The sequence below is a fragment of the Lutzomyia longipalpis genome, chromosome 2 (genome assembly GCF_024334085.1).
Source record: "Lutzomyia longipalpis isolate SR_M1_2022 chromosome 2, ASM2433408v1".
Classification (NCBI taxonomy): domain Eukaryota; kingdom Metazoa; phylum Arthropoda; class Insecta; order Diptera; family Psychodidae; genus Lutzomyia; species Lutzomyia longipalpis.
The window spans coordinates 9,564,282-9,583,516 of record NC_074708.1 but is presented as its reverse complement, the minus strand read 5'-3'; the positions used below and the strand labels follow the sequence as shown (position 1 = coordinate 9,583,516).

Here is a 19,235-nt window from a genome sequence, read left to right as displayed (position 1 = left end):
TCCATTCATAAAACTCCTCCATATGTATAGAATGATTCAACCCCGAAAGGAAACTGTAAATTCACCCACAAGATGGTCAATTTTTTTTTGTTGAACTCTGTGAGTGGCCAACATCAAGGCAATGTACCTGTCTCACATTTCGATTTTGGAGTGTTGGGGTAAAAGAAGTCTTTTTTTTCCACATTTCCATTCGCCGCAAGTTTCAACACACAATATCGCGAATATTAACACAAGAGAATGTAAAGTGTATAATGGGAAAAATATATAAACACACGCAAAATGCTGAATTTCACGCTATTTAAAAGTTTTGGTGTGTTGAAGGAGATTCGTGGTCACCGCAAAGGAGTGTGAGTGCCTCTATGTTTAGGGGGGGTCCTCAGCATAGCTGGAAGAGTGATTTATAGTGACGTTCGCACGCAATGTGCGGGGTGGTACACATCATGCGAATTTTCCTTCAAGTTCACTGGGAAAATAATCATGCCCTTCCGATTGAAAGCCAACAGAACGCCACATGAAAATATTTAATCACAATAAGCGGATTTTTCAAACCTTTAACTGAGCTGAGACACACTGTTATACAAGCGGGATTGTGTACTGGATAAGGTGGAATAAGAATATTTTATGTAGAGCTTAAAATATTATAGATAAAGATTTAATAGATTCAAGGAACGATTCTGTTAAAAACCTTTTCTATTTTATAACTCGTCAGTTTTAACAGTTTTGGTATTCTATGAAAATTTTTTTATGATTTTGACCGTTTCTTTATTTCTTTAATTTAATGATAATTACTTTTCACGGCTCCTTTAAGATCTTTTGTATTGTTTTCTGGAAAAATAAATTCTTTAGTTTTTTTTTATAAAATGCCAAAATCTTAAAAATTTTAAATTATAAAAAAATTAAAGATTTTGATCGAATCCACCCCGATAACGCTTTTTGTAATTGATGAAAGAATTTGAATTTTAGTAAATAAAATTAATAATTTAAAAGAATCTAAAATAAAAAGGTTTTCTATAAAATCCAGGCGTTTAAATTCTAAACTTCTGTTATTTTCACACCTTTCATAAAACTGCAAAAAATCAAAAAAAAAAATACTGCAAAAATCATAAAACTACCTTATCTCCCACGTACTATAGAGATTGAAGATATTTCGATAATTAATATGTTATGTTATTTAGAAACTTCTAATTCACAGTGCTCGTTGCTTTTTTTCCATTGAAGTTTATTGCATTTAATTTGCAGTTGTATATCTTACCACATATTAGGCATGTTTTATTGTTCTCTCTGTTATATTTTTTTCTCCTTTCTTTCTTTCTCACAAATTCAAATGAAAAAGTCTTACTAATGGAAAAATATTTAGAAAATATTTTTCAGTTGTTTTGTCTCTTTCCGCGAAGAGCTGATAGTCAGAATTTTTTTGCAGGAAACATTTTAGTTAACGTGAAAATCACGTAGAGGTGTTTAAATTGGCGCACTCACCGTATGTTAATTAATTTTATCGGATTTTATCTCACCTGCATGATTATTAATTTTTCCCAATTTTGTGGTAGGATTTCCCTCAATTTTTCTGTTTTTTTTTATTAGTGTGGAACTTTTGTAACTTTCTTCGGTTTCCTGTTAAGTTTAAGATTTTTCTGGCAATCTGGAACCGATAGTTCTCTGTTTATTAGGGGCGATTCTGCCCTAAATATTGGTTTAAAAAATTTTCCCAGTACCGACAGCCTCAGGAAAACTCAACTGAAATTGAAAATCAAAGAATTTTTATGCAAACAATGATTTTTCTCACAATTCCTAAAGCATTGAGCCAAAAATTGAATGAAAATTCCAAATTTGTTCCATCAAAGCTCTTTGTCACGTAACGAACGTCATTTTTTTTTTAAATATTCTAAAAGGAAATTTCATTGAATTTAAGTCAAGAAGTGTGAAAAAAGAGGTATATATTTTCATGAGAAATCACGTGCAATTAGAGACAAATTGCGGAATGGAAAAATTCCCGGCAAAACTTGCCCTGGTGTGCCTGAACAAACTGACGATTCTCTGCATATCAATTAAATTATATTCGCTGTACCTCTATGAGGAGTTTGTGGTGCCTCCACCAACCTGGGTGGGGGATATAAAAGTGATTTTAAATTGTTCCGTGGATCAGTACTCCACCGCTCAATTTATTTGCCACACGTGTAGGGAAGTGTGCTCTTCTACATCGCCAAAAAGTTCTGGATTAATGGATTTTGTGACGAAAAATGTAGATTAGTTGGTATCAGTGGTAGGACATCTTGTTTACGGCACTCAAATCACGACAATCTATTAATATAATCCCGGTGTGGGAGTTTAATTAGTTTCCGTAAAACTGCAAAACGACCCACCATTACTCTTTTCCATCCCAAACCACAGAGAGTTGTGTACAGTACCTACCTCTTTTAAGAGTGAAAATTTCCCCGTGAAAAATTTTAGTTGTTCAGTGGAAAGAGGATCTCTTGGACGTGTGTGAAAAATGACTCGAAGTGCGCTATTTTATTTCCTCGTGACCTTTGCTTTTCTGCTGAATTTGCGGAAGATTGAGGCGTGCGTAAGTTGAATTTTGCATACACAGACACGGAATGACAACGATTATTTTATGCTAATCAACATTATTTTTCACATCACATCAATCACATCGTTAGAATGGCTACAAGACAAAACTGCACTACTTGGAGAATTGTGATCAATCGTCGGTGATTAAAGTCGCGAAAAAGTACAATGTTGAGTTGACAAAGGATTGCGAACTTATTGCAAATGGATGCATTGAGACAACTGGCTTTCAGAAAGCTTATGTAAAGTTCTTTATTCTGTTTTTTTTTAAAGAATTGTTTTAAAGAATTCTGAGGAATTTAATTGAGATGTTTTTCTTCTAATTTGCAGATGAGGGCGACAATTAGCAAGAATGGAATGGTGGTTCACAGGATTGAAGCTGATTTATGTGATACAATGTCGCAAGCTTCGGAGGAAGCTAAACACTACCTGAGGCTCTTTGGACTACCTGATAAATGCCCGGTTGCAGCTGTAAGTTATTGAATTTTATTTGAGAGTCTTTTTGAAATTTCATATCCTGCAATTCGTTGCTAAAATTTGAAATTGAGACTCCAAACTATTCATTAGGAAAGAAAAGAGCTTTTACGTAAAATTAAAATCCTAATTTAAATAAAATATTTTTAGATTTTTTTAAAAATAAGACCAGAATAAGATTTGTCTGTATAAATTTTATTAAGTCATATTATCCAGAATTTATTTTAATTACTCAAAAATGGTCAACAAAGCTTTTATTTTCATAAAAGTCGAATAGAATTTAGATTAATGGAAGAATTTTAGATTTTTTGTGCGATATTTTAAGAATTATTGTAATAATAGAACTCTGAACTCGTTTGATTTTTAAATCAATGTTAACACTTATTTTTCCGTTTCTAATACCCTCGGAAAGTTATTTTTATGTTAATTTTGAATGCATAAAAATAGCATAAAGCAAAATTAATTTTATGTATATAAATCAAATGGATTAGTTTTAGAATTTCTTCCACAAGGAATTTGGTTGAAAATTGACTTTTCTGTAAAGTCGGGAAAGTCATATTTTGGAAAAGTTTCAAAAATTTCTAAGCATATCTCTTGTCTGTAAAGTTTATCTGAGTTTTACGTTTAGCGCTAGAATTACAAGCATAAAATGTGATTTATCAATTTATCTTACCTGTTTTGAATTTCTTTTCAAATTTTCAGAGCAAAAATTGTCAAGATTCCTCCACGAAAGCTGATATTTCCAAATACAAACGCTACCTGGCCCTTGCAAGGGGACTCATTCAAATTGAAGCAAGGATTGAGCATGAAAATGTAAGTTTTAAAAGAAGTAATTTTCCTTCTAATATCACCTGAAAAATTAAATTTTTCCACAACAGGGAAAGACGTGTATAAAGGCAGAGACGGAAATTACAAAATAAATTTCAGGAAATAATCCCGATTTTTTTTTGGAATTAATGTGATTTTTCCATGACTAAAGCAAAGAAAAAAAAAGAACATATCCAATAAATTCTTTTGAGAATTATCAAATTTTCATTTCCTATATTGCGCGAATGATTGATGGTAAAAAAAGTAACAACAATAATATTTATTATTGTACGTTGAGAGATGAAATCTTGATGATTGCCGCTCATTTAATTGGTTTGATGTGAGAATTTTCCCGGCTATCTCTTTGGAAATATTGTGTAATCAGGGGACAGAGGAGGTGAGGAAATGACCTTTTTTCCCTCTCGATGAGTAATTTTTAATTTCCATCTCTTTGCGGATCTTCCACTCTCCCTCTCAAATTTGAATTACAACAATTTTGCAGGTGGCACAGAGTTTATTATCATTAATACATTTCATTTTTACTCACTACTAAATTCATTAGTTTTGTCGTTTTGTTGTAAATTTCGTTCGTTACTGCTTTTCAGTTATTTTGAGTTAGTTTCGAGAAGCCATTGATTTTGTTGTATGGAAGGAGATCATCTAGCAGGTTTTGAGCTCAGTAAAATTTCCCAAGTATGGTGAATGTTTGATTCCAAAACTGTAGGATGGAACATGGCCGAGATTTATCTGCAAGAGAAATTTTTGTTTTATCGTTATTTAATTGAATTTTTGAATTAAAAAATTAATGATTTTTTGAAAATAGGAAGAAATGGGTGTTACCTTTTCGGGGCAGTGAGCTCCTGGTCCGGGTTTCATGTGGCTATCATTGGGAAGCCTAAATCTCGTTGCCATTGAGTACATTGGTGGTTTGCGTTGGAGCAATTCGAGTTTAGCATCGTAAGATCCTGGCCCGGGGACACTGACTGTTGGCGGGATTGTTGTCTTGTGTCGGCCGGTAATTGTAAAAGCGGGTGCAGAGCGAATTGTACCTTCTTTGCTGCTGCCCAAAATTGTTGGGATTCGATACACATTCGGAGCTAAATGGGAGGCATTTTCATTCATTCATTCACATTAGTTAAGATGATCTGCATGAGCTTAAGGGGGGATGCATGATGTCTTGGCTTCACGTGTGATGGGCACAATGAGAACTTAATGTCGTAATATATAGATAGATATACCTCTGAATTGGTGTTTTTTATGTGTAATGTGATATTGATTTGTTAATCCAATGCTGGATGGTTAGTTTGAGGAAGGAAAAAGATAATTCGGAGTTTAAAAATTGGCACTTTAGAATTTTTCTTGATTGTTTTTTTTATGAATTTTATGAAACCATGGATTTAATTATTTTTTTTATGAAATAACTCGGCCAGTGCTACAATAAGAAAACAACAAACATATAGTACACAGAATACAAAATCAACAACAAAGTGCAAGAAAAATTGAAGAAATTCCACGTGCAAACTCACTTTACAAGGCGCATATTTTGATTGTGCTTTATCCCAAAGGTGTAGGCAGGTGTATGATCTAAAATAACTTTCTCAGGCATGTACGTTCCTGGAGCTAGAAATTCAACATTTTTTTTTCAATGCATGAGAAAAGGAATGATAATTTGAGGATTTATTCTTATAAATCTCTCGGTAAAGTACCTGGAGTATCATTAAATTTTTCATGCTTCACTTTCAGCCCAAATGTATAGGCAGGTGTATGATCTAGCACTACTTTTTCAGGCATATAGCATCCTGGTGCTAAACAGGCGAAATTGTTTAAAGGAATAATATGATTTGAAAATGTTTTAAACCTCATCCCAAAATTGTTTTAAATCTTACCCGGTGTGTCGCTTGTTTTCTCATGATTAACCTTCATGCCGAAGGAATAAGCCGGAGAATGATCAAGTTGAACTTTTTCGGGTTTATACGTTCCTGGTGCTGGGGTATCGCTTGGCTTCTCTCGATTCACTTTAACGCCAAAGGAGAATGCTGGGGGATGATCTAAATTTGCCTTTTCCGGATTATAAGTTCCAGGAGCTAGGAGAGAAATTATTTATTTAATTATTTTTTGGAAGGAAATTTTTATAGGGCTAGAAATAAGTGAAAGCTTTCTCACCTGGTGCATCGCTACTTTTCTCTTGCGTCACTTTAATTCCGAAAGAATAGGCAGGTGTGTGATCAAGATTAACGGATTCCGTGTTATAAGCTCCAGGAGCTGGAGTACATTCCTTAATTTTCTGCTCATATTTCCCGCCAAAGGTGTAGGAAGGTGTGTGATCGAGATTAACCTTCTCTGGGCAATAAGTTCCCGGAGCTGGAATATCACTCTTAATAGGTTGATCCACTTTAATCCCAAATGAATATGCAGGCGTATGATCGAGGTTTACTTTCTCAGCATTGTAGGTTCCAGGAGCAGGAGTACAGTCTTTGATCTTTTGCTCGTATTTTCCACCAAATGAATAGGAAGGCGTATGATCTAAGTTAACTTTCTCAGGGCAGTAAGTTCCAGGAGCGGGAATGTCGCTCTTTACAGGCTGATCAACCTTAATTCCAAATGAGTAGGCAGGTGTGTGATCAAGATTAACATTTTCAGGATTATAGGCTCCAGGAGCGGGGGTGAAAGATTTAGTTTTTTGCTCATACTTCCCGCCAAAAGTATACGAAGGTGTATGATCGAGGTTTACTTTTTCAGGGGAATAAGTTCCCGGTGCTGGAATATCATTCTTCACAGGTTGATCGAGTTTAGCGCCAAAGGAGTAAGCAGGAGTGTGATCGAGATTGACCTTTTCGGGATTGTAAGTTCCCGGAGCTGGGGTTGTATCCTTAATTTTCTGCTCAAATTTACCCCCAAAGGAAAACGCGGGTGTATGATCGAGATTTACTTTTTCAGGACAATAAGTTCCTGGAGCAGGAATATCACTCTTCACAGGCTGATCAACCTTAATCCCGAATGAATATGCAGGTGTGTGATCAAGGTTTACCTTTTCGGGATTATAAGCTCCAGGAGCAGGATTGGAGTTTTTATTTTTCTCATCAACTTTAACTCCAAATGAATATGCTGGAGTATGATCGAGATTTACCTTCTCCGGTGAATACGTTCCAGGAGCTGGGATATCACTCTTCAAGGGTTGATCTACCTTAATTCCGAAAGAATAAGCCGGTGTATGATCGAGATTAACTTTCTCTGGATTATAAGCACCCGGAGCTGGAGTATTATTTTTATTCTTCTGATCACACTTCACTCCAAATGAATAGGCAGGAGTGTGATCGAGATTTACTTTTTCTGGGCAATAAGTTCCCGGAGCTGGGATATCACTTTTCACAGGTTGATCAATTTTAACCCCGAACGAGTAAGCTGGTGTATGATCGAGGTTTACTTTTTCAGGATTATAGGCTCCAGGAGCAGGTGTGCAAACCTTATTCTTCATTTCTGTCCTCATACCAAATGAATAGGAAGGATTAGAGTCTAAATTCACTTTCTCGGGACTATACGTACCCGGTGCGGGGATATCATTCTTAAGAGGTTGATCAACTTTTACCCCGAATGAGTATGCAGGCGTATGATCAAGATTTACTTTCTCAGCATTGTAAGTTCCCGGAGCAGGGGTACAGTCTTTGTTCTTTTGATCAACTTTTACTCCAAATGAATAGGCAGGAGTGTGATCGAGATTAACCTTCTCTGGGCAATAAGTTCCCGGGGCTGGGATATCACTTTTCACAGGTTGATCAACTTTAACGCCAAAGGAATAGGCCGGTGTGTGATCGAGATTTACTTTCTCGGGATTATAGGCTCCAGGAGCTGGTGTATCACTTGGTTTTGCATGATTAACCTTTACCCCAAAGCTGTAGGCGGGTGTATGATCGAGATTAACTTTTTCCGGGTTGTAGGTTCCCGGAGCGGGAGCATCACTCTTAATTGGTTGATCAACTTTCACGCCAAATGAATAGGAGGGATTGTGATCAAGATTAACCTTCTCAGGACAGTAGGCTCCTGGAGCAGGGATATCACTTGGCTTCTCACGGTTCACCTTTACTCCAAATGAATATGCTGGAGTACTGTCTAATTGGACTTTTTCAGGCATATACGCTCCAGGAGCTATAAGAAAAAAGAAATAATTAATAATATTTATTTTAATTCATTTCTTCAGCAAAGCTGTACTGTGTGACTCTACTGTATATTTTTGCAAAATCATAATATATTTTACCTGGCGTATCACTCGTCTTCTCATTGTTTGTCTTCACGCCAAAACTATATCTTGGGCTATGAGTTGTGGCGATTTTTTCTGGGCAGTAACTTCCCGGAGCTAGAAGATTATTCACATTAGACGCAATTTTTTTCTTGAAAGAAGGTGTGTCTTACAATTACATGCGGAGAAAAAACCAAGCCCAAGACTCTTTCAAGAATTTTTCTTTCATGGATTTTTTTTTTATTTAAGTAAACCACGAAAGAAATTGATAAGAAAATAGGGTGAGAAATAAAGAATAAAAAATAAAAGTGAAATGAATGTAAGAAAATGTGCAAGAAAATATTCAAAACTACCAAAGAGTCACCCCAAATAGATTCAATATATAAGAAAAAAAAATAGAAGAAAATGATCCAGAAAGGATCCTAGAAAACAAATTATATTTTCTTACCAACCTGGCGTATTGTTAACTACATTGCGCGCAACTTTAATGCCAAAACTGTATTTGGGTGATTTTTTTAAAACTACTTTCTCAGGGTAGTACGTGCCAGGCGCTACAAAAATAAGGGTAAAACATATTGCTATATATAAGAGAAGTTCCTTTTTTACTTGTCAACCAACATGGCTTCATAAAGTCCCTTTTTTGCGTTTTAAAATGCGAGAACAATTTATCAAAAAAGTGTTTGATTGTCGCGTTCTCAGCGTCCCCACAATTTTCATCGTAAAAGCTTTTCTTTCTTTTTAGCTGACGGGATTAGGGGGTGGGTAATTTTACCTGGAGTCTGGCTCAATTTTTCAGAGGTACTCTTAAGGCCGAATGTATATTTTGGCGCCGCTTCTGCCATGAGCTTTTCCCCCTTGTCCACATTGTACTCTCCCGGGGCAGGTGTGAGGAAGGAACTCTTGCCCCGTGGTCGACTCTGTAGGGACATTGCGGGTGGTGTATCCTTTCCACGTGAACCCAATCCGATGATGTTGTACTGCGCTGGACCTGGCCCATATGTCTCTGAGCGTGCTCTGTGACGGGAGCCAAAGCTGTAGGCTGGTGCTGCTGTGCGTCTCGAGTCGGGAACTTTAACTCCTGCGCGGAAGAGAAATAAATTGAATGGAGAAACTACATGGGGGATCCCAAAATGATTGCTGCATCATTAGATGTGTGGGCAGACGGGGCGAGCCTCTGTCCCGCGAAAAGAATGGATCGTTTGTGTTGGATTACTTTTCAAGATCATGCTGCGCATTATATTTCCTCAATTGGTCGTTATACCATTTGTGCGCCATGCCATACAATTAAACATTATAATTACGCATGGTATTTAAAGCCAAAAGAACGACAAGCAATTCCACCTCCGCATTCAATTTTTGCGATCAAACACCAATTATTTCTCTCTGATCACGCAGAAGTTTTTCCTTGACCGCGAAAGTTCTTCTTCAGCCATCGAAAGCTCCCCAAATAAATTAACTGAAAAAAATCTCACCGATTAGTGTTGGAAGCTGGACAAGGGCTGGTCCAGGACTCGAATGTTCTGCAGCAATGGGCCCCCGGCGCTTTGTCGGTGTCCATGGTCTCTGCTCAAAGCCACCCATTGTTGGTATCTAATGAGCCGCCTTATTCAACTCAGTCGAGGAAATCGCGCGTCTGCAAGAAATTAGCATTATTCAATGCCATGCGACGAAGACTGCAATGCTTTGGAGGGAAAACATTTGCAAGTCAATCATTGACGCCCAAATACGTTAAAAGACATTTTATTGGACATTTAGATTAATGTTTGTTTCCATAATGTGAGTGTCAATGCAAAAATAAATTATTCACAGTCACAGACCAATTAAAGAGATCAAATTTAACACATTTTGAATCATTTTAACCAAAATGGATTATAGAGTTATGATAAATTGAAGCTCTCGGAGCTTTTGATCAACCAGAACTAATTAAGAAATATTATGGAATTAGTCTTCGTTTCATTCCTATTTTGGAAGGAAAATAATTAAAATTGATTGATATTGTTTGCTTTAATAATGACCGTCTTATCTTCCTTTTTATTTAAATCTATTCGGTTAAGGAATTTAAATTCTTTCTTAATCGCTTCTCTAATGAAAACTCCCTTCACCATTATCATAAAATTTTTATTCAGTGCTATTTCTTCCATTGATTTTACATAGTTATGATTTTTTTTCTTTTTTTTCCTACTAAAAGAACATTGAACTTTTTCTTTCCACATCACACCAAAAGACGTGTGGCGATGAAGGATAAATAGAAAATCAATTTTTTCACCTGTCTTGTTGTTCTGACTGATGACACAGAGAGGATATGTTCAATAAGAATTTTTCTCTCACATAGATATTTGTCCTTAAGGAGTTAATTTTCATGGTGAGAAAGTCACGCGTGGCGAAAAGGAAAGCTGAAAAGCATGGATTGCGTGCTTGAAATGGGATTCTTTCTTGTCGGTTTAAAGTTTCTTTTCTCCCCCCGCACGAGACATGCTAAGGAGGTTTTTAAAGGGAAACGAAGGGCTATGCAACCACCCCCGCGAACTAGGGGATTGGGAGGAGTGATGACAATTGTTGATTCCGGAAGGGAGTAATTTGTGGTTGCCATTCTCGCGTACAAACACCACCAGCAGCGTTGCGGACTTTCCCATGGAGTCAAGGTACTAAAAAGTGCAGCACAGTGCCCCAAATTCCCACCACCCAGCTTTCACAGCAAGAGTCCGGAAGCTTTGGACACTTTTGCAGTGGGTGTCAAGCGAGCTTTTCTCTAGACGTTTTTCCATATTAGTTTGGAAGAAGAAAAAATTCAAACTTCTGTTGGAGGCACTGAAAGTTCCAACTGTGTCATGATTAATTAAACTTTTGGGTGAATTTATTTCAAAACTCTCCACAGTGCAGGAGGAAAATATACAAATCTCACATGAATTACTTGAATTATATTGCAACCTTGACTTCAATTTGTACTTTTGGCCGTCCACAATTTTTCTTTTTATTTCCCAAATTGCATACATGTGAAGCCACGAAGTTTGTACATTTTCCACCACTTTCCCCGCATATATAGCGTGTGAAAAATGCACAACTTCAAAAGAAAATCAACCGACTCAACAATTGCATAATTAAACCGTACAAATAGGCACAGCTAGAAAGGAAATTTCAGTAAATTACATAAAAAGTCTTTGCGAACATGCTGCGAATTTGGAAAAGTAAAGGCATTGCCGCTGGAAAATACTTCTGAAGAAGATCTTGATGTTATTTTCTTTGAATGGAAAATAATGAAATACCACCGACATGTTAACAAATTAATTGGAACTTAATGCCAAATACGTCTTTTTAGCTTAAGATGTAATTCAGTATGTTGTCTGTGTGATTATTTCACTCACTAGTCTGTCTTTCTTTCAATCAATCAATCAATTTATTCGCTTTGAAAAGGCATTGGAATGTTTTGCATGGGATATATAAAGGGTAAAGGATATGTTATGCTTTGTTCATTTTGAATGAATTTCGAATAAATTCTTGATCTACAGGCTCAATTTACTTAATATTAGAAGGAAATTAGGGAAATTACATTTACAAGGAACTTTAATCGTTTTGTATTGATGTGTCACTTGTAACAGTGGAGGCACCAGATTTTACCAGGCGTCGCCATCACCAAAGTATCTCCTAAAGAAAAATATAAAACTTTAAAAGGCATCCTAATAAATTTAAAAAGTATTTTCTCATTTCTTAATATTTAGAGAAGACTGGGCTAAAGTTAGTGTAATGATTATAGGGAAATGATTGGGAAACTGCATTTTCTCTCTTTCTCTGTTTCACTCTCAAATATATTTGGCAATTTCGAGAGCTTTTCTGATTCAAAAAAAATTCTTTTTTGAATAAAAAGTTTTTCTAAATACAGACTTAAAAAATTGCAGAACTAACAATTTTTTCTGGAAGTTCCACACGCATATAATTGAGCTTTTCCTGGAAATCAATCTTGAATATCTTTGGTTATAGTAGTAAATAAAAATTATAAAGCTTCTTCCTGAACAACTGAAGAATACATGTAAATATCGTCGAAAGCTCCGGAAAAGTTTTCTTTTAATCAGCCTAAATTAATATGTATATAAATTCTGCCGACATTTTCTCAAAGAGCTTTTCCCATCTTTTTCATCCCTTGTAAAATATTATAGGACGATTCTAAAGCATATTTTCCGCCCTACAATTTCTTCCCAGACTTACTTTGTCCTATCTAAGTAGTTGATAAATATTAAATTTTGAGCTTTTCCTTAACCCTTGTCTGACTGCTTTAACCCCTGTTTTTCTCTGCTTCATTCACTTTCTTCAATCGTTTTTCCTCTGCATGGAAATTATTGACTTTCACCATTTAAGCAACAGGACTTCTTCTTCTTGCTACGATAGTGAAGACGAGGGGATGGTTTCGCGTATGGGAAAACCACCCCAAACAAACTCGTCTCTCTGTGACCCAAATATCCAACAAATGAATTTATCGGTTTTCAGATATATTCACAACCTTCTGCTTGAACTATGAGCATAACAAAACAATACATATCGCAGCCCCTATAGCGCGTTATTTTGCAAAATGTATTTCAACCTCGCAACGTCGCGAGAGTTTGAAAAGTTGGTTTATTTTCGTGCCATTGTCTGCACGATTATTCTGGAAAAAGTTTTTTGGCGGAAAAGCTTTTTGGTATATAATGACATCGGCGCAATGGAATGCCGCGAGGATGTGGAAAAAAGGGTATAACTGCATTGATTTTTTTCTTCTTTTATATCGAAACAAACCTTTCTTCTTTTTTTATCAATAAACTATCGACTAAATTCCTCATGAGTGTGTGCGCGAAGTATTTTACTTACATACAAATCTTTTACAGGTATATGAAAATCGAGATTTTTCTTGGCGATATGCTCGCAATATGATTCACCTGGCGTTCGCACATGACAACCTTGACACTGTAACAGTCTTTTTTTCCTTCTTCGCAATTGTTCAATTACATAAAATTATTATTGTTGTACGGACGATTAGTGCAAAAGAAAATCCCCCCATCGTTGGTGAGAATATTGTTCATTGTCGTGCCAACAGAAGGGCATCGCGTATTTTGCTGTGTGTGGCACATAAAGTGACGCAATTTTGCGGTGACTGGAAGAGAACACCGCAGACGAGCCATTTTTGGCAAGAACCACCGCTTTCTACCTACATCTGGCCAATCAAGATTTATGACTCCATCGCAAAAGAGATCATTGAATCCACCAACATCTTCACCCAACAAACTTTTCCGCCATCATTTCCCAAGTTTTTTACCTTGCATGTAGCCTCATTTAATTATTTTTATTTCACCTTCTCCCCGATATTTCTTCTTTAATATAAAAATCTTCAATCTCTTCAATATTGACAATGATGCGATTCCATCATTTACAAAAAAAACTCATCCTCATTTACATTCCACCATCTCAAGGAAAGACAAAAAATCACCATTTGGCCGTTAAAACAAATATTCTGGCAACTTTCGGGTGTCTTCTTCTTTTAAATTGCAATAATATATGACAATGTAAGATCGAGAAAAGATCTCTTTTGGCGTCAAGAAAGTGCCACGAACAGGTTCAATGTCGCATAAATTGCCACGCAAACACTCAATGCGAAAAAAAGATCCAAAGAATATTCAAACAAATCAATATTTAAATTTAAAAAAGAAGAAAAAAAACCGAACCAGTTTTCTCACTTAATTATTTAAACTCTTAATAAACCCATAAAGTCTCCTCAGCATTGATTTCCAATAATGTCGCGCATATTTCCTCACAGGGGCATTTTTGCATTTCGTAGATTAAGAAAAAGAAATAAAACTTTTAATTAAATCTCCTTCGTATGCAAATGAAGGACCCCTGAGGTAAATAATTTAAAATTAAAAGCAAAAGAACTTTTCACCATCCCACTCCTTTTTGCTACATTTGAGTCCAAGGTGCACTCGCGCGACACGAAAAGGCGTCAATGAATCACAGAAAATATATAGGCAAATACGGAAAAATTGGGTCTCACCTGAAACACTTGGAAAATAATCCAATGTCGTGTGGAGAAAATATCCAAAATCCTGAAGGAAATCCTTTTTTTTTTTTGGGAGAAATCCAATTGAGACACTTTTCACTTCCAATATTTATTTTTATCACAAAAGAACTTTCTTTCAATTTTTGATTTTAATTGTCGATTGATCGCAATGAATGACGATGGAATGTTTAGAATAATACACAATATTTGTTTTTTTATTTTACAAGAACACAGACACAGGCAAATGGAAGAAGTTAAGATGTTGATGGAGGAAGGATAGAATGTTTTCGATTCGACGATTGAGCGAACAATGAGGCACATCGCGGTGCTTGCCGCCAATTTATAAGGCAAGCTCTGCCTCCACATGAGAGCTTTCAACGGCTGAGCTTTTCCATGTAGCTTTGCTGTTGATGGGTTTTGTGCGTGAAGCCAATCTATGTATAATATGTACACAGAGTGAGAAAGAGCAAGAGAAGAAATGTTCAAATTTGGAAGATTTAATCGTGATGTGCATGAAATATGATTCATCTGTGGGAGATTATTTTTTCAAATACATAAAGGATTTATTTATGTACATTGAGAGAAAGATAGTTAGATTTATATATCAGTCAGTTTAGATAGGATAAAATGGTAGAACTTTCGCCTAGAAAGTAGAGAATTTAATTATTAATATACTTGAAAAATTAGTTCTTTGAAGAATCTGCAATAAGATATCCATTTCAGATATTTCAACACGTTAAGAATGAGTATAATACGCTAATGGTATTTCTTTACGCTACGTTTAATAAATAATATTTTTACCATTAATTATTTTAGCTAGCTGGTCTACGGTAAATTTTACTAAAAGCTTTAAAAAATGCGAAAAAAATTGACGTAAAGTAGAAATATCAAAGCTTCAACAAAATGTTAAAAATTCTAGTTCCACAAATAGTTCAAAATTTAAAAAAAATATCAAAGCTTAGTTTTTCGAAACTATACAAACAAAAAAAAAAACAGAAAAGCCAAAGAAGTGAAAAAGAAATGCAAAAAATAGAACTTCTGTTCGATAACGTAAAAAAGCCACAATTAGTTCCAAGAAGAAGTCTTTACTTACTCAAAAATCGAATATAGATTAAGTTTAAAGAAGACTTTAAGAACATTATTATGCATTAAAGAACTTTCGTTGAGAATCTCGGTTAAATGAGGGTTAAACGTTACATTTCTCCCTCTAATATTTCCAGTTTTATCTCCAACATAAATCACTCCGTCGAAGCTTTTAGAACTTTCCAAGTTTTCTCCAATAATCGAATAATTGGCCTTGTCTAAAGCTCCCTTCCGCCCAATTTGCAACTCAATATCATTTGCATGTAATCATAACATTTTAACTTTTTATCCGGCATTATTTGAAAAACAAACAAGTCATTCAACTCTTCTGCAAAAAAAAGTTTTTAGAACTCTTCAAACACGCGTGTGCCTGTCTCTTCTAATCAAGAAAATCAAATGTTCTCTTTTTTACCAATTTGGAGAAATTTTATTGAAACCCGATACTGATTGTAACCATAAAGAACATTCGTAATTGCTTCAACCTTCCCACATTCGACCACACACATATGTATGTATGTATAATGAAATAAAATAAAAGAAAATATGGATTACAATCTTTCGTGCTCTTTTGGAGGATATTTTTTGCCTACATTGTGGCAAAATTGCGCGCCGGAATGAAGAAAATAAAAGGCAAAATTTCTTTTACATTTACTTTTAATGATGATATTCCTTCTGTTATGTATAATATACCTAATACATTTAAGTATAAGAGTAGTTAAATTGTTACATCATCGTTCTTGCGTAGAAAATGCTTATAAATTTTACTTCTTTCGTTCTTTTTTCATCTTTTTTTATTTGAAAAACTCTCGCGCTATTTTACGAAAAAACACTGTTTTGTATCAAAAATTTTTGTGCTTCGCTCATTATATTGTGAATATTTTATTTTCTTAATTCCTGCTTCACAAATTTCTGATTTTTATTAATTAATAGCGGTTCAATAGAGATTGGAAATGTTTTTTTTTTATTGGAAGTAAAATGTCTTTTTCTTCTGTGGAAGTTTTTTCTTTCTATTTTGAATGGAAGAATGTTTTTTTTTGGAACGAATAATTTTGTTTTCTATCATAAATATTAAAAATGTCTTTTGCCATTAAAATTGTATTTTTTAATGCATTAAATTATGGTATTTTCCTTTGTAAATAATGCAAGACGGTTCGAGTTACGCTTCTTGTCTTTTTTAACGTTTTTTTTTCATTCTTTTTTTTTTATTAAATATTACTTTGATATGGAATTTACGGGGAATTTGTATATAAATTTTTTTTAGCACATCAATATTCTTGTCAAATAAAATGGATATTTCAAATATATCGCTTAGTGTGTAAAATGTATAAATGACTATGTTTATAAGTAGAATTGCCTATTGATAAAATATTTCGAAAATCACACATATTTGATGGTTTCATTTTACATTTTCTCGCCCGTTTGTCATTTTCTTCAAAAGTTTTTATTCCTTCACAATATCTCATGAAAAGTCTGTTAAATTATGTTTTTTTTTTTAAAGAATTCCTGCTTCATTTATTTATTATTTATTTTCATTTTTCTTTAATATAAGTCTATGCAATTCATGTCATTATTTTCCCTCCACATCGTCTTTTTAGAAACATTTTCTTTTACTTTTTTTAATTTAAAAAATGGTCATTGCTTTGCAGCCATTGGAAAATTGCGAGAATAAGAATATTATGTTTTTTTTCCTGCCTTCTAAATAGATAAGTTTATCATACTTTCAGCATTATAAGATCCTTCGTATTATTGTGCATATTTTTTTCATTTTATTTCACTTTATTTTTAAGAGCTTTCTAACATGCTTTTTGGGTTTTCGCCTAGCTAAATAAAAAATATAATCATTTCATCTATAAGAAATTCAGGACAAAGATGCAACTATTACATTTAAAATTTGTCTCATTTGCAAATTAAATTTATATTCCCTACAATTCGGCTTTACAATGCACAAAAGAATGCAACACAATGTTTCAATGTAAAATAGTAAATAAAAAATTATAAGATGTCCTATAATATCCTACTATGTTATTTGCATAGTCGTGGAGGCAACATTTTGTGTTGAATTCCTCCAAAAAAATCGTTTTTTCAATACACATTCGTAATTAAATTTTATCCTTAAAGATTTTTTTTCATTCTCCAAAATAATGGCATTTATAATATTTTGATTAGTTTCTCGCTTTTCGAATACATTCGCGGTATAATTTGTCTTTCATTTTCATTAATTTTTAGCATTTTAAACAATTTAGTTCTTTTATTTTTATACCTCAAAGATATCGAACATTATAGATTACAATGTTTTTTTCTTTTAATTTTTTTTATCGTCGATAATATTATAATTAACATTTTGGAAACTTTTATTTAATTTTTTGGATCCTTTTTTCTATAATTTCAGTTTGTCAGCAATTTTTTTGCCTTAAAATAATTTTATCAGCGAAATAAGTGCTGACTATAGCACTTATTTATAGACTTATTTACTGACGAAATAGAATTATTTTCTGACTACCTGAAGGAGAATTTTAAAATTATTTGCTTACAGAATAAAAGATTGTGCTGACAGAATAAAGTTTTTTGCTAACATAATAAGATTTAGTGGCAGAATATTTTTTTAATACAAAATGGAGCTAGTTTCTGACAGAATAGAATAATTTCCTGTAATAGACAAACAAGAATTATTTGCTGATAGAATATAAGATCGTGCTGACAGAATATAAATGTTTACAAACAGAATAAGTTTTTTTAAAAACCAAATAGAGTATTTTGCTGACAAAACTTAATGCTTGATATGACAGAATAAAATAATCGTTGCATTGAAAAGAAATTATTTGCTGACAGAATAAGTTTTGTTGCTGAATAGCTTACAATTTGTACTCATTGCTTAAACTTTTAAGCCCTATCCTTGAATTTTAGAAATAATTGAGAAGATAAAGAAAACTATTTAAAAAAAAACCGGCTTGTTAAAGATAATTAAAAGTTAAATCGAAAGAATCACAGCTAAAAGGATCCAATAAGCGAATAATGCCAGGAATCAATTTTCAGCGCTAATATCCTTCTGGCAATTTTCTCAATCATTCTAAAAGTTCCCAAAAATGTCTTCGTAACATTAATTTTCCTTCTCATTTTTTCTCTAATTTATAATGGAGATCAGTAATGTGTCATTTTCTTTCACTTAAGACATTCTCAGCGTCCTATTTAATAAATCGTATTTTAATATAATTTTTATTAAAATGCAATAGAGTCGATTAGAGTTTTATATCAAGTTTTTTTTTATTTATTAAATTGTGTTCCTCCCCCTTCCTTATGTTATGTAACGCATATATAGTGTGGAAGGTAGAGGAATATCGCATAAATTATTTAGTCTGTGAGTCCTTGTGCTACAAGTACTAGTTGTTCCTTTAGCACTCTAAATGATGGCCTATCTTCCGGACTATGTGCCCAGCATTTCTTCATTATCTATTTAATAGCAAAATAAAAGAATGAAACATGTCAATTGGGCATGTTTTTCAATAAGAAAAAATAAATAAAAATCTTTGTACTCACATCATAAATTTCCTTTGCACATGCTTTTGGTCGCTCAAGGATTATGCCACGTTGTACACGTTCGACAACTTCGGTATTTTTGAGACGGCCATACGGCATTTTGCCACAGGTGAACACTTCCCACATGAGAACCCCTTTATTTTGAGAGGGAGAGTGTGAGAAAATTACAAGGATAAGGGCGGAAATGCTAAAAGGAATATTCGTAAAAGAGAAAACGAAAACTCACCATAAGCCCAAACATCGCTTTTTGATGAGAAACGCGTGTAGTTGAGGACTTCAGGTGGTGCCCATTTGATGGGAAACTTTGTGCCCCCGGAACTCGTGTACTGATCATCGAGAACGTATCGTGCCAGGCCAAAGTCTGCCACTTTGACCACATTTTCACTCCCAACCAGACAATTGCGCGCCGCTAAATCACGATGGATATAGTTGTGTCGCTCCAAATACGCCATTCCTTTGCACACCTGCAATATAATATCAAATAAAATATTGTATCTCCCTCTATTGCTTCTGCAACAA

General features: G+C 34.3%; 3 protein-coding genes across 12 annotated transcripts in view; 1 reads left to right on the top strand and 2 right to left on the bottom strand.

Moving 5' to 3' along the window:
• Nucleotides 1-2,119: 2,119 nt before the first annotated feature.
• LOC129789139 (uncharacterized) lies at nt 2,120-4,068 on the top strand. Its single transcript, XM_055825795.1, has 5 exons — nt 2,120-2,563; nt 2,658-2,807; nt 2,896-3,036; nt 3,742-3,852; nt 3,918-4,068. Exons 1-5 carry the CDS (start codon nt 2,489-2,491, stop codon nt 3,957-3,959), a joined length of 519 nt encoding a protein of 172 aa, XP_055681770.1. The 5' UTR covers nt 2,120-2,488; the 3' UTR covers nt 3,960-4,068.
• Nucleotides 4,069-4,340: 272 nt separating this feature from the next.
• On the bottom strand, nt 4,341-14,429 carry LOC129788957 (adhesive plaque matrix protein). 3 transcript variants are annotated; one of them, XM_055825472.1, is made up of 10 exons: nt 14,094-14,429; nt 9,553-9,713; nt 8,853-9,158; nt 8,533-8,631; nt 8,099-8,197; nt 6,010-7,989; nt 5,733-5,930; nt 5,553-5,651; nt 4,687-4,943; nt 4,341-4,593 (listed from the first exon to the last, which is right to left on the bottom strand). In XM_055825472.1, exons 2-10 carry the CDS (start codon nt 9,659-9,661, stop codon nt 4,507-4,509), a joined length of 3,234 nt encoding a protein of 1,077 aa, XP_055681447.1. In that variant the 5' UTR covers nt 9,662-9,713; nt 14,094-14,429; the 3' UTR covers nt 4,341-4,506. The 3 variants fall into 3 exon arrangements, with proteins under 3 accessions (XP_055681447.1, XP_055681445.1, XP_055681446.1); XM_055825470.1 differs by lacking the exons at nt 4,341-4,593; nt 4,687-4,943 and adding exons at nt 4,984-5,278; nt 5,373-5,466; XM_055825471.1 differs by lacking the exons at nt 4,341-4,593; nt 4,687-4,943; nt 8,533-8,631 and adding exons at nt 4,984-5,278; nt 5,373-5,466.
• Nucleotides 14,430-15,818: 1,389 nt separating this feature from the next.
• LOC129788984 (tyrosine-protein kinase Btk29A) overlaps nt 15,819-19,235 on the bottom strand; it is a 61,338-nt gene continuing 57,921 nt past the window's right edge. For all 8 annotated transcript variants that reach the window (XM_055825548.1, XM_055825547.1, XM_055825552.1 and 5 more), the window contains 3 exons: nt 18,943-19,180; nt 18,717-18,850; nt 15,819-18,629 (listed from right to left, as the gene is read on the bottom strand). In XM_055825548.1, the coding sequence (XP_055681523.1) occupies nt 18,531-18,629; nt 18,717-18,850; nt 18,943-19,180 (471 nt within the window). In that variant the 3' untranslated portion in view covers nt 15,819-18,530. The remainder of the gene's footprint in view (nt 18,630-18,716; nt 18,851-18,942; nt 19,181-19,235) is intronic.